This window comes from Juglans microcarpa x Juglans regia, chromosome 4D (genome assembly GCF_004785595.1).
Source record: "Juglans microcarpa x Juglans regia isolate MS1-56 chromosome 4D, Jm3101_v1.0, whole genome shotgun sequence".
NCBI lineage: Eukaryota > Viridiplantae > Streptophyta > Magnoliopsida > Fagales > Juglandaceae > Juglans > Juglans microcarpa x Juglans regia.
Genome location: NC_054600.1, coordinates 3,988,927 through 4,003,935, shown reverse-complemented (window position 1 = coordinate 4,003,935; position 15,009 = coordinate 3,988,927). Strand labels below are relative to the sequence as shown.

Genomic DNA, 15,009 nt, shown 5'->3' with positions numbered 1-15,009 from the left:
TTTTTAATTATATTGGTTTTTTTTATTTTTTAAAAATATTTAAAAAATGTGAATAAAAAAATAAAATAAAAATTACAAAAATAACTAAGTCAAAGTGAGCGGACGGCAGAGTAGCCCGAGCCATATATATATATATATATAATATATGTATATATAATATAGTTGGATCGAAACCTGATGCATTTCTGCCAAAAAAAAATAAAATAAAAAGAAACCAGCTAATTTCAATAGTCAGTCAATCCCTTGGCTTGGCTGCAACTTGCACTGTATAATAATATTCTTTGATTAATTGTCGAAACATGTGTTTCTAATTTAAGCTTGAATTTATCACAAACAGAAACATCTGATCAGCCCTCCCTAGCAGTAGCTATCCTCATGCGCACGTTCTCCTCCATTTTTTCTTGCAACTTGAAGCTCCCCCAAGTTGATCAGTAAAAATGGCGAGATGCATGGTTGATAGAGATCAAGAGATAGAGTCACCGAGAGTTGAGTTGGCTGAGATAGGGAGAAGCATTGCATCATCTTCTCGGCGTCATACCTCAAGTTTTCGAAGCAGTTCAGGATTGAGTTCTGCAAAGGGCGATGCTGACGATGAATATGGTTTACATGAGCGGGCTGAAATCGAGACGTTTGAGCGGATAGGATCATCTTTGTTCGATAAGGATGATGATAATGCCGACGCTGTTGATGGCAGAGAGAAACAGAAACAGATCGTGGTTGACGTTCCCAAGCTCGGAGATCTAGAACGGCATGTGTTCATTGAGAAGCTCATCAAACACGTTGAGGATGACAACCTTCGCTTGTTGCAAAATATCAGAAACCGAACAGACAAGTAAGCCATTTACTGTTACGTGAAATGTGCAAGTACCGTATAATTATTTTGAAAAAGAGTAAGATTTATTATTAAAAATTTAATTTTCTTTTCACGTGAATCTTATATTTATTTATTTTTTAAAAATGATTACACAGCGTTTACACACTCACAACTGTAACTAACATTTTTCTTTAAAATAATATAGTCAAAAATGTCTTTAACTTTGTGAGATTTTGGCTTGTTGATTTGAGTTGAGTTGAATTGAGTTCTTTATGAATAGTAATAAGTTAAGATAATAGAGTAAGTCATGTGTGACTCATCTAATATGACTTTAGATGTGTTTAAATATTAATATGAGTTTAGATGTATTTATAAGAAGTTGAAAAAAAATTATAGATCCCACGTGTAAAGATGTGTTTAGTTAAAAAAAATTGTAACAAAGTTTTGAATTAAGATAGATTTAATGATTTGAGAGTTGAGTGTTTGGATATTAAAAGATACCTAAATTTGAATCAAACTCACATTGTCAAGGAAACAAACACAGCCTTAACCCTGCATCCGACTTATTAAATTGGGAAAAAAATTTGGTGTTGCTACAGTAACTCCCAATTTATGGGATTGACGGTAGCTCTCAAAAAAACAAATTGGCCTCCGCATTTCTCATTCTCTCTCACATGCCCTCCGTTTGTCATTTTTGATAATCTAATATTTTTTTTTTTGTTATAAAATCTTAGAATTTGGGAAAAGATAATTTTTGAAAAAAATTATTATTGTTTTCGAGAGATAAATAATATATTTAAAAAAAAAATCATTAGAGATTTATAGTAAAAAAGAAATAAGTTAAAATAAAAAATAAAAATAAAAATAAAAATAATTATTTTAATAAAATAAGAAAATAATAAAAGAGCGGGTTGTAACTTGTAGGAGGTTTTGAGAAGATAAGTGAGCTCTAAAATGTTAAATGGATAATAAATACTGTAAATTCAGTTTATTCTTCTATCTCTTCTAACACTTTCTCACGCTCGAATAATGAGTCGAGGGATCTTGATCCAAGAAACTATGCTAGAATAAGAGTGCTTTCTACTCTGCACTCTCAAATATACTGGAGGTGCAATGTATTACTCGTTATAGACCGCCACACTATTGTTAATCAGAAGGCGAGAAAAAAGAGAGCAGTCTTTTGAGCATGCACAGCCAAACTGGTATCTAAAATAGGCTGATACGTAATTGGAACGACATGGTTAACAATAATAAAATACTACAATTTGATCAGAAATTTTAAACAGAAAATTTATTTCTGTAGAGTGGGTGTAAAACTGAATCATTTGATCATTTGGCTGGACCTGAATTGTTTTTTTGTAGAGTTGGTGTAGAACTGCCCACTGTGGAGGTAAGGTACAAGAACCTGCGTGTGGAAGCTGAGTGTGAGATAGTTCAGGGCAAGGCCCTTCCAACTCTATGGAATTCTCTTCAAAGCAAGCTCTGTGTGAGTTTTTTTTTTTTTAGTAAGATTAGTTTTTATTCTAGATCTTGTCATCCTACTGGTTAATGTGATACCTTTTAAATAACTTTATAGCTATTCTCTATAGAAAAAAGAGAGTTTTTAACACTCGGATGCACGAAAAATGCCCCTCGCTTTGTTCAACAAATCTATTCATTATCTTCTCATCATCCCATAATGTGGTATTAGATGATTGGTTCACAAGTGAAATATAATAAATAATCTCCAATTATCTAATGTCACATCATGAGATAATGAGAGGATGATTAGAATTGAGATAATGAGCAGCATTACTCCGCTTTATTTATGTTCCAAGCTTTGCTTTAAGGGGGAATATTTATTAGATTTGTCATTGGTTTTTTATTCATTTGACGACTTTGTGCACTAATTTACTGCTTTGCCCCGCCATTTCCCCTTGCTCTGTTCCATTCTAGAACATATCCCATCTCGAGCCATGCTCTCTGTTCCTCACCAAAGTATATTGCTAAAACCATAGGTTTTGTTGCAATAGTAGAGCAACTTTATTATTTTGAACTATTGTGTACCTCAATTGATACCGAGTGATGCTGAAAATGTGTTTTAAACTCATGGAGCAGTTGTAACACTGCAATCTTTTACTCCTTAAATGACAGTCACTTCAATTTTCAACCTTGAGCATGTGTAACATATATGACATGCTTTTTTAAATTTTCAACCTCGATTTGCATAATTTGGGTACCATGTATTTTTTATTTATTTTGGATTTATCGATTACTGAATAGGGGATCAAGTATGTGAGTTGCATGTGCCTGCCAAACTAGTCTCAGTTACTTAAATGACAGTCACTTAAAACATGCCACATATTGGGTGTGATTGGAAGTGGTGAATTTTGGGATGAAGAACATTTCTTTTCACTTTTGAAAGGTAACATAGAGATTGATTGCTGACCATATCAATGGATTTCATTATTTCATGGACTTTTAATATTGGTAGAAGTAAGAAAAAATGGCATCATTGTGTATATAAATTTGCATCTGCATGCATTTGTATGCTTGACCATTTTATAGCAAGTTAGGAAAACTGGATGAGCACCAATTCTTGGTGTGCCGCTGGTTGGCATTCTTGTAATTTGTCTGGCGCAGATGTGGTCATGCCTGGAACTGGGACTATTCTGATGTACCTGGTTTCAATCTGGACAACCAAGGACTGACCGGGACGGTCTTAATCCTGTTGAATTCCCTTTATCATTATATATGAGATAAAATAGTTTTTTTCTTTTATCTGCTATAAACATTGTTATTATGGAAAATAATATAACTGTATAGGCGAGGTTTGTTACCAGTCATGAGGCCATTTTTTTCTTCATAACAGTACTTCACTAAGCTGCCAGGTTCAAAGTCACGTCAAGCCAAGATCAGCATCATTAACGACGTTAGTGGTATCATAAAGCCTGGAAGGTAGCAGTAGAGCTTTAGTTTTTAATTATTCAAGTCATGTGTACATAATTTAACTCTCATAACCCCTTTTATTGATTTAAATTTTTTGGCAATTTAATGTATAATGGTTATCTTCTGTTGCATTAATGGCCTCCTTGTCTTCCTCTAGTGGCTTTAGCCCGTATGTCATTTCAGTTTTTCACTTGTCCTCGTAGTGCTTTGAACTTTGACCAAGTCCGTTCTCATTAATGGTCATTCACTTTTGTTTCCCATGAATCACTTATCTTCTGAGCTCTCATCATACAATTTTAATTAATTGCTACCTCTTAACTTCTTATGGATGCAGTTATTTTTAGTCTATGATTTTTCGTTCCTGTTACCATTCTCACAATTTTCATTCGGAGCTGTGCTTTGATCAGATGATGTTTGTGACTGACTACCCAATAATCTGCATAGTAGTGAATAACTTTTGCGGAAGTTTAAAGAGCAGTATAAAAAACTATAGTGTTGGAGAAGAAAAAATATTGAAACTTTTCTGATAAATGAACTTGCAATGGATTTCTTTTACTGGACGAGTGCCTATGCCGTTCCTGGTTCTGTATGTTTCGGACATGGATGAATAGACATAAAATAAAGTTCCTCAATTGAAGCTTGTATCTGTTTTAGTTATTTTTAGATTAGTGTTTTAGGGACTCTTTGAGGACTGTTGCATTATGTTTTTAAGATATGGGATTGTCATTCTTTGTTTAAAGGAGGTGCTAATCCAAATCAGAATTTTCACTTGGGAACGTTATTGTGCTGTGATTTGTCACCACCTAATGGTATCCTATTTTTACAAAGTCTTCACTGTCTCTCTAAATACAATTTACAATGCTATAGAATTGGAATGTTTTCCCTTCAATTTGCAAAGTGTTCTTGGATCTACAAGTTATAATCCATTTGACATATGATAATAACCTCTTCACAAAACTTTCACGCAGATTATTCAACTCATGTAGGTGATATTAGTCTGGAAATGTATTCACATAGCCTTACCTTAGTGCAGGTTAACTCTGCTGCTTGGCCCACCAGGTTGTGGGAAGACCTCCCTTTTAAAGGCTCTGTCAGGGAATCTAGACCAATCTCTCAAGGTTCCATACTTCCATATAACTTGAATGCATCTATTAACAGCCTGAGGAGGACCATATTTGATCATTAATGTGGATCTAGTTTGAAGTTATAACCAGTGATGTAAATCAGCAGAATGATGATAAAAAAAAATATGAAAGCTCAAAGCAAGGCATTTGTTGATCCTGAAAATTTGAATTATAAAGTGAAACTGTAGGGTATCTCCTAGTTTTATATACTGCATTCAGCTTTGTTATATCTAGCAAGCTGTATAAAAAAATTTTAGTTTGTTAAGATTTTGGTTGGGAGCTACTTTTGTTTCTAGTCCTATTGAGTGTGCTATTATCTTTTTGTTTTTGTTTAATAGATTGCTGGGGAAATTTCTTATAACGGACACAAACTAGAAGACTTTGTCCCCCAAAAGACCTCAACTTATATCAGCCAAAATGATGTCCACATTCCTTACATGACCGTGAGGGAAATACTGGACTTTTCAGCTCGTTGTCAAGGTGTTGGAAGCCGGGCAGGTAAGTTTTCCTTGGAGTTCACATTGAAGATAATTTGGCGCCCACAAACCCACAACAGTGATGATGATAACAGCAACATTTGTTTTTGGCCTAATTAAGAGGTTATGGCTGAAGTCAGTAAAAGGGAGAAAGAAGCCGGAATTGTTCCAGATCCAGATATAGATACTTACATGAAGGTACCAGTTTCATCTCCAGTCTTCTTTCCCTTCATGTCTGTGAAGAAATCTGTAATGCTAGAGCATGATTGAAATGCTCTCCATACATATGACAAGGAGAATCCAACTTGTTAGGCTACATGAAATTAGTTACTGTGGTTGAAATACTTCCTCTTGATTTTTACTAAAAGCTTCAGATAATGTGAGAAATTATTAACGAAATCTTTGAAGTGGACCCTTTGACTCTTGGAAAAACTTTCTGCTGCACATGGAAATTATCAAAGCCATTAAGATTAGCAATACATTAGTTTTGATCATACTACGATTATTATTACTTATGGAATCAAATAAGACCATCAAAACTCAATTAAATTCATTGTTTTCATGATCATATGAGTATTGCTGTATTAGCAACTCATGAGTTGTGATTCTCATTATGGGTTTTAATCAAAGTAGGAATGAGAATTGACAGGCATCTCTATTTGTTTTCTGATTTATTACACTGCACTCATTGTATTTGAAGGAGTTCCTTGATGATAATAAATCGCACTTGCAGCCATGGGCTATAAGCCTATATGTGTGCATTATCTTGGGATTCTATGTAAAGCAGTGTCCAGTACTGGTTATCACTATAGTTAGTGGATTTACTAATTGAAATCAGATGGTTCTAGATACAAATCTCTAATACTTTCAGATACACTATGTCTATAAATCATTTTCCATTACGACCATATTGATTGTATTATCTTTCTGGCAGGCGATTTCTGTGGGAGGATTAAAAGGAAGCCTTCAAACAGACTACATACTAAAGGTAATTCTCCTTCAACAAAGCTGACAGCAAACCTATTCCCCGTAATTTGTAATGGACGGTCACCAGTTTATGCCTATTGCTCCTTGACTTCTCAGATCCTCGGACTTGATATTTGCGCTGACACTCTAGTTGGAGATGCCATGAGAAGAGGTATCTCTGGTGGTCAGAAAAAGAGATTGACTACCGGTAATCTGAACAAAAAGATTGAACAGTGGCCAGTTTTCTTGTATTATGAGATAACTAAATCCCAATGCCAGGTTATAATTTGACTATAATGAGTTGAACTTAAATTTTGCAGGAGAGATGATTGTTGGTCCTACAAAAGCTCTGTTTATGGATGAAATAACTGATGGCTTAGATAGTTCAACTGCCTTTCAAGTTGTTACTTGTCTTCAACAGCTGGTGCACAGCACAGATGCTACTTCACTGGTTTCGCTTCTTCAGCCAGCACCAGAAATCTTTGATCTTTTTGATGACCTCATTTTAATGGCAGAAGGAAAGATTGTGTATCATGGTCCACGTGATCATGTTCTTGAGTATTTTGAGGATTGTGGTTTTAGGTGTCCTGAGAGGAAAGGGGTTGCTGATTTTATACAAGAGGTAAGTGCATAACAGCTCATAGTTGTTTTCTTTGTAAGATTTTATCTGTTCAAAAGCACTAATGCACCCTATATTTATGTAGGTAATCTCTAGGAAAGATCAAGCACAGTACTGGTCTCAGACGGATGTTCCTTATGGTTATATTCCAAATGATATCTTCTCTAAAAAGTTCAATGAGTCTCCTTATGGAAAGAAGCTGGATGAGGATCTCTCAGAGCCATATGATACGTCCCAAAGCAATCAGAATGCTCTTTCCTTTAGTCCATACTCTCTTTCCAAATGGGAACTTTTTAGAGCCTGTGTGTCAAGGGAACTTCTTCTAATGAAAAGAAATTCTTTTATCTATATATTTAAAACAATTCAGGTTAAGATTCTTACTTTTGCATATGATCCTTGGACCTTTACTATTCATACTTTTCTCCTGGGTAGGGGGCTTTGAAACCCATGCTCGTTCTTCCTATTGCATCTATATTCTTTGTTTAGTTTGTTCATGGTGTGAAATCCGAAACATGTTTATGTTTTTTCTATCTGCAGCTTGTCATCATTGCATGTATCACAATGACTGTATTCTTGCGGACTCAAATGGATGTTGATGTTCTTCATGCAAATTCCTATATGGGTGCCCTATTTTATGCTCTTCTCATCATTTTTGTTGATGGGATCCCAGAGTTGTCTATGACGAATCAAATGCTTGAAATATTCTACAAACAGAAGGCATTGTATTTTTACCCAGCTTGGGCTTATGCGGTTCCTGCATGTATATTAAAAATTCCACTTTCCTTTGTGCAATCACTGGTTTGGACGACTTTTACTTATTATGTTATTGGATATAGTCCAGAGGCCCAGAGGTGAGTTTGACATGATAATCTGTATATTTATTTGTTAATCTCCCAACTTTTGGTTAACCATATGTATATTTATATCCAGAACTTCTCATATGCTAGAGCCTCAACACATCATTTTGCTAATTTATTTTAGAACCTTTTGTACCATTCACGGTTTACTTTCTACGTCAGGAATATTAAGTGCAGTAGCAATGTCAAATTCTGTTAGTTGTGATTCTTTGACCATGTGCTGTGGTTTTAGGTTCTTCCGCCAGTTCATTCTACTTTTTGCGGTGCACTTATCTTCAGTGTCCATGTTCCGCTTCCTGGCCTCAGTCCTCCGGACTATTAATGCTGCCTTTGCAGCTGCTAGTTATGCAGCATTACTACTATTGTCACTCTGTGGCTTTATTATCACTCCTTGTAAGTTTTCAATAAGTCTTTTTGCCAATCTCAATCTAGCCAATGAGGATGCTCTAAGATAATCAATTGAAAGGAAGGGGACGAACTGAGCTGTTCTGTTGGTTGCAGCTGCTATGCCTGTCTGGTTGAGGTGGGGTTTTTGGGTTTCTCCCCTGACATATGGACAGATTGGCCTTTCTTTAAATGAGTTTCTTGCCCCAAGATGGCAAAAGGTGAGTCTCTCATGCTGTTAATTAGTTCCTGGAATTAACACAAATTAAAGTGTCATTCATGGAGAAGATGAACAAATTCTATCTTGTGGTGACACAACTACTACTCACAAGTCACTAGCAAGGGGCAGAACTACTGATATATGAACCCTCAAAAGAGATCGACTTGGAAAATCATTCAGATAAAATTCCAATAAGCGCCTTTGCTAATTCTGTCTAGATTTATGCCTCTTATTTTAGTTTGAATCTCAACCTTTTGTTGCGGCAATTTAAACTTTGTTTATGTTGCAACATATCAAATTGACTGACCAAATATTTTCTTAAACAATTGAATTCAAATCCTTCCTCCCCAACTCCATCCCAATTTTGCCTTTCTTAGTAGTTTAGAGTTTTAGCCAGTAAGTTATAAATTATAAATTATAATGTTGGATTGATGCCTCATTGCCATTGCATAAAGCCATAAACTACTACTATCAACTCTACATCATTTTTTGGTGTTCCATATTATTTCTAATGCACTGGAGCTTCAATAGACTTTCCTCTAAGTTCACTCTTAATAGTCACCTCATACCAAATGTTGCTCATTGATTGCCGATTTCTGGCTATAAATCTTAGCAGAATTTAAGTTGTCAGCTTGCTTCATACACCAACCACTACAGTAGTGAATATTCTGTTTACATTTGTAGGTTATGCAATTTCAAGTTTAAGTAGCTGTTACACAAGTAATTCTGGATGTATGACATATACTCCTATATATAAACTTGATAATGCTTGCTGTTTCAGTATTAGCCATGGGATTAATATCCAGAGTGAATAGATGTTCTTACCAGCTAAGTTTCCTTTCCTCTATTATCTGTAGATGTTATCCACAGGCACCACGATAGGAAGAGAAACACTTGAAAGCCGTGGACTAAACTTTGACGGAGATCTTTATTGGATATCACTTGGGGCCCTATTTGGGTTTGCAATTGTTTTCAACTTTGGATATATCTTGGCATTAAGTTTCTTGAAGCGTAAGTTCTCTCTCTTTCTTCTGATTGAATTGCAAGTTCTTTCTTGTCATTATATCTTAACTTAAATGGCAATGCAACGATAGATCCGTAGATACTGATTCATCCTCATTTGATTAACATTGCAGCTCCTGGATCATCCCATGTTATTATTTCGCATGAAAAGCTCTCCAAAGTACCGGGAAGTGAAGATTCATGCGCCAGTGCCCATGTAGAGGAAAAGTATAGAAATTCTCCTCTACAGGGTAATATAGGACCTAAGAAGGGTTAGATCATTTTTCTTTCTCTTATGATTGTTCTTCAGCTCATTACATATATATATATATATATGTATATATAATTTTCCAGCTATTAATGACCATCTTGTCCTTACAGGTAGGACGGTCTTACCTTTTACACCCTTAACAGTAGCATTTCAAGATGTCCAATACTATGTGAACACCCCATTGGTAATCACATTTAACTTGATATAAGGTTCTTGTGGTTACTGGATACATAACCATTCAAACAATATCAAATTCATTCTTGTAGTTTTCTTTTCTATTACCTTTGGCTGCCAGGAAATGAGAGAACGGGGATACACTAGCAAAAAGCTTCAACTTCTTTCTGATATTACAGGTGCATTAAGGCCTGGTGTTCTAACGGCATTGATGGGTGTCAGTGGAGCAGGAAAAACAACTCTTCTAGATGTTCTAGCTGGAAGAAAGACCTGTGGTTATATCCAAGGGGAAATAAAGATTGGAGGGTATCCCAAGGTTCAAGAAACGTTTGCTAGGATTTCTGGTTACTGTGAGCAAACGGATATACATTCTCCTCAACTAACTGTAGAAGAATCAGTCATATTTTCTGCTTGGCTACGTTTAACTGCTGAAGTAGACCCAAAAACTAAAGCTGTAAGATTACAATTTACTGACATTAAGTCAAAAGAATTAGTTTTATACTTTGTAGAGATAATATAATAGTTTGTGAAAGCTGCTGTTTCAAGTCTTGCAGGAATTTGTGGACGAAGTCCTGGAGACCATTGAGCTTGATGAAATAAAGGATGCCTTAGTAGGTGTAACTGGGGCTACCGGTCTATCAACCGAGCAGCGCAAGCGGCTGACAATAGCTGTGGAGCTTGTTGCTAATCCCTCTATTATCTTCATGGATGAGCCAACAACCAGTTTGGATGCCAGAGCGGCTGCAATTGTCATGCGAGCAGTGAAAAATGTTGCTGATACAGGAAGAACAATTGTTTGTACCATCCACCAACCTAGTATTCACATATTTGAAACATTTGATGAGGTATAAGCAATCTTTTATTTAGAGTAGAAATGCCAAAGGAGTACACTTTTTATACCAATTTTCTGTTCTATTGCTCCCAGAAGTTCTGTTAATCTCAGTTGTACATGCATGACTGCTGAATGATAAATCAAAAGCATAGAGGCTTAACTTTTGTCTACAATGGAGCAAACAATGTGCTCTGATGTGTTGCAACCAGATCATATCATTCCATCCTACCACCCCGACCCCATAGTTTTTTTTGAAAAACAGAATATGAGAACTGGTGTTGGCCAGGAAACAAGTCTCTTGTTATCAAATCATGAAGATATATTTATCTCATGCCTCTTTTACATTTACAGTTAATCCTTCTAAAAACTGGAGGCCACATTATATACTCTGGATCATTGGGGCAGCATTCAAGCAGGGTTATAGAATATTTTGAGGTCAGTTTCCTGTAACACCACATATCAGTTGGATCATTTCTAGTTGCTGAAGTTACTTTTATGAATAATTTTTTTTTCTCACAGGGCATTCCAGGAATTCCTAAGATTAGAGAGAATTATAATCCATCGACATGGATGTTAGAGGTCAGCTCTGCATCGGCAGAAGCTGAACTTGGTGTAGATTTTGCCCAGAAATACAGGGAATCTACATTATATGAGTGAGTTCCTCTGTTCAATTACAACTGTTATTGTTTGTGAAGTTATATAAAGTCTAATAATGCTTTGCTATTTCAACAAAGTAGCTTCAATGCAGTAGAGTTTCTAACATAGCTTATTGTGGGGGTTGGATAATCAGATCAAGAGATGCAAACCATTTACTTGGCATCTTTTCTGAATAGAATGGAGGAAGGACCAACTATCATGTTTGCCTGTCCATTGTTTAGGTCAGTTTTAATGTTTATGTGACCTATAATGGAACTCTTACACAAAGGGACCACTAAAAGGATTGAAGATTCATTACATGTAAGGGTGATTCTGTAATGTCACTAATTTAAAAAGAATGCACTCTATATCTGAACCAAGTATAGGGCAAAAAAGAAAGAGAGAAAGAAAGAAAGAAAGAAAGAAAACATTGCTATCTGTTTTATATATTGATCAGTGTTTATAAAACAAAACAAAAAAGCTGTATTTGCATTACGAGGATTTGCTCATTCCAAAACCTAGGGCCATCCAAATTTGCAATCGGTCATAGGAGTTTATATATGTCATATGAAAACCCAATTGCTGGTCAAAGTAGAAACTCTGATTTTCTATGGTTTATTTATACCAACCAAGGTTTTTGTGAAGTCCAAGTAGAAACTCTGGTTTACTTATTTGGAGCTAATCAATTAAACAATCTTTACTTGCTTTACTATCTCCAGCTTTGGCTGTGGGCATCGTCACGACTCATGGAAATGCTAACCATATGTGGTGTACCTAAATATAATCTAGTAATGTTATAGTTGAAGCTCCTAGTAGACAGCCAATGTGGGACTTAGTACCCATGTAAGGCCTTTTCTATCTACCACCTCACGAGGGAGTTACTGCATATTCTCTACAATCTGTGATATCATGGATGCAGCATCTGAAAGTTGTTCATTAATTTTCAATTTATAACGGATCCTAAAATGGGTTCTTCTATACCTATACATGCATGTGTGTGTATGTGCGCCCTTGTATGCTGGTTATGAGGTATCGAGGTTGTGGTCATCTCTCTCGAGGCCATCTTTAACGTGGAATCAAATTATGGTCCTTAAAACCAATGATCTTCTTATGACCTCTATTCCCATATTTTCAGGAACAATAAAAAAATTGTAAGGCAGTTAAGTAGCCCACCTCCTGGTTCAACAGATCTTCACTTTGCTACCTGCTTTTCACAAAATGGTTGGGGACAAGTCAAATCTTGCCTATGGAAACAGCATTTGGCTTATTGGAGGAATCCTGCATACAACTTGATGCGTATCATGTATACACTTGTATGTGCTTTACTTTATGGGGGACTATATTGGAATCAAGGGAAAAAATTGTAAGTTATAATATTTTTCAGTTTTCCTCTTCTTTTTTTTTTTTTTGAAGAATGCTTCACTTCACTTGACAAAATTAGTATGCAATGTAAGTTACGGCTGCAACTTGATAGAATCTCGGGAAGTATCTGTTAACCTTACATCTTTACATCTCTGCTCTGCTTAAGACAAATCACTATATCCATCAGATACATCCCTCTTTCTGTAAGATGCATATTTTGGAATATTTCAAACAACTAACCATGGCATTTTTTTTTTCCTGTTAGAAATAACCAGCAGAACTTATTCAATATATTTGGTTCAATGTATGCTACCGTGGTCTACGTGGGCATACATAACTCCACGGCAGTCCTGCCATATGTAGCAGCAGAGCGAACTGTTATGTACAGGGAAAGATTTGCAGGGATGTACTCTTCATGGGCTTATTCACTTGCACAGGTATAATCTTCTACCTGTTTGTTCTACAAGAATTTGATCTTCACAAAAATATAATAATAAGAAGGAACCTAAATTCTTGATTGGATGCCTCTTCTTTCACCAGTATTGTTGGCTTATATAGTTGTGGATATTGACTTTGTAGGTGCTAGTGGAAGTTCCCTACCTTTTCACTGAAACTGCGATATTTGTCATAGTCACATATCCAATGATTGGATATTATGGGTCAGCTTGTAAGGTTTTCTGGTACTTCTATGTAATATTCTTTTCACTGCTGTACTTCAATTATCTAGGGATGCTACTCGTCTCATTGACACCAAACTTCACCGTAGCTGCAATTTTGAACCCGGCCTTCAACACATTATTCAACCTGTTTTCTGGTTTTCCAATGCCTAAACCAGTAAGCTGCTAAAAGGCCTCAAAACTTGTCTATATTGTGGATGATAAGTATGTGCCGGTGTGAAAGTTTTGAACAATATAGTTAATAACTGACCGGGCTGTTTTATTTTTTCAGAAAATTCCAAAGTGGTGGATCTGGTTGTATTATCTGACTCCTACATCTTGGTCGCTGAATGGCTTGCTTACTTCACAATATGGAGATATAGATAAGGACATCATGGTATTTGGAGAAAATAAAACGGTGCCTGATTTCTTAACAGATTACTTTGGGTTTCACCATGATCACTTGGCTCTTGTGGCAGTTGTTCTCATTGCCTTCCCCCTTACTTTTGCTTTCTTGTTTGCATACTTTATAGGACGGCTGAACTTCCAGCATAGGTAAACCCTTTCTTTCTTTCCATGGAGCTTGGAGATGTTATGTTGTGCCTGTAGACCCTACCTTTCCAACAATGTTTGCATATGATAGGCATCTTCTAGAGAGAAACAACAAGCATTGCCCATGAACTGCCATGCCATGATGCTATGTCTTGTTACTTGATACTGCCTTTCCAACAATGTTTCATTTCTTTCTCTCTTTTTCTCTCCTTTTTTCTTTTGCTCATGAATTCATTGATTCTGAGTGATAAGGTGGTGATAAGGTGCTGGGATATTGGCCCTCCATTGTTTCATTCCTTGTGTGATAGGCTGTAACTCATGCGTTTTAGGTACAGTAAAACTTGCTTATTCTCCAAGAAAAACCCTTTGATTTGTTCAACTGAAACGAACATATTCTTGCTGCTTTATGTGTTCAACTTCTTGGTAAAGAAACAGCAACTCCTTGTCTGGTGTTGGAAGGGGGGGTTAGGCAATCACACCGCATGGTTAATTGGTGCTATTTATGTCAAAGTCAGTCATACCAATTACCACCATCCTTTGTTGTTTTAAATTAGATTTTTTTTTTTCACAAGTGTTTGGTGTATTAGGACTCGGTCTTCGTTCAAATGTAAATTAGCTTATGTAGAGTATTGGATTTGGTTAATGGTTGGTAATAAGGTTATTTATGCACCTTGGTTTGGTCTCCTATTTGTCACCCCAAAACGATTGGTTGTAGTTATAGTATTCTTCCGTCATAAGTGAGGATTTATAATAAATCACGGCGACTCATCCTTTTTTCTTTTTTAATAGAAAATGACTCGATCCTCTATATTTCTCGTTGTAGAGGGAACAAAAGTCAGAACATTGTAAGGTCATGGTAATAATAGTTCAATTCATGTATGACCTCAAGTTTTCTCCACTTTCTTTTTTTTATCAATCTTAAATGTCCTCCTTTACGAAGTAGATAAATATCCTGAAATTATAAGGTAATGTTATGCACAATTTCAAATTTAATACAAAATACTCATTTATTTACTTATTTTCTTTTTAATCGAATTAAGTAGCAAATCGCCGAATCCTGTACTTTAATTAACTGATTTAATTGATTTTTCAACTGAACTGAATGATATACTAAAATTGATTTGATTTCTGACTGA

General features: G+C 35.7%; 1 protein-coding gene across 1 annotated transcript; it reads left to right on the top strand.

The window, feature by feature from the left end:
* Positions 1-383: 383 nt before the first annotated feature.
* On the top strand, positions 384-14,304 carry LOC121261571 (pleiotropic drug resistance protein 3-like). The gene is made up of 24 exons (XM_041164002.1): positions 384-832; positions 2,177-2,300; positions 3,666-3,751; positions 4,776-4,860; positions 5,205-5,364; positions 5,464-5,540; positions 6,277-6,330; positions 6,426-6,516; positions 6,629-6,930; positions 7,013-7,294; positions 7,465-7,778; positions 8,017-8,177; positions 8,286-8,389; positions 9,246-9,399; positions 9,525-9,662; positions 9,772-9,845; positions 9,957-10,289; positions 10,390-10,680; positions 11,019-11,102; positions 11,187-11,320; positions 12,439-12,666; positions 12,931-13,102; positions 13,245-13,499; positions 13,614-14,304. The coding sequence occupies exons 1-24, from the start codon at positions 438-440 to the stop codon at positions 13,878-13,880; spliced, it is 4,365 nt and encodes a 1,454-aa protein (XP_041019936.1). The 5' UTR covers positions 384-437; the 3' UTR covers positions 13,881-14,304.
* The last annotated feature ends 705 nt before the right edge of the window (positions 14,305-15,009 follow it).

Coding starts and splice junctions, on each gene's coding strand:
- LOC121261571 (XM_041164002.1), top strand. CDS start 438: ATGGCGAGATGCATGGTTGATAGAGATCAAGAGATAGAGTCACCGAGA. Junction 6,517..6,628: donor GAAAAAGAGATTGACTACCG/GTAATCTGAACA, acceptor TAAATTTTGCAG/GAGAGATGATTGTTGGTCCT. Junction 8,390..9,245: donor TTGCCCCAAGATGGCAAAAG/GTGAGTCTCTCA, acceptor TATTATCTGTAG/ATGTTATCCACAGGCACCAC.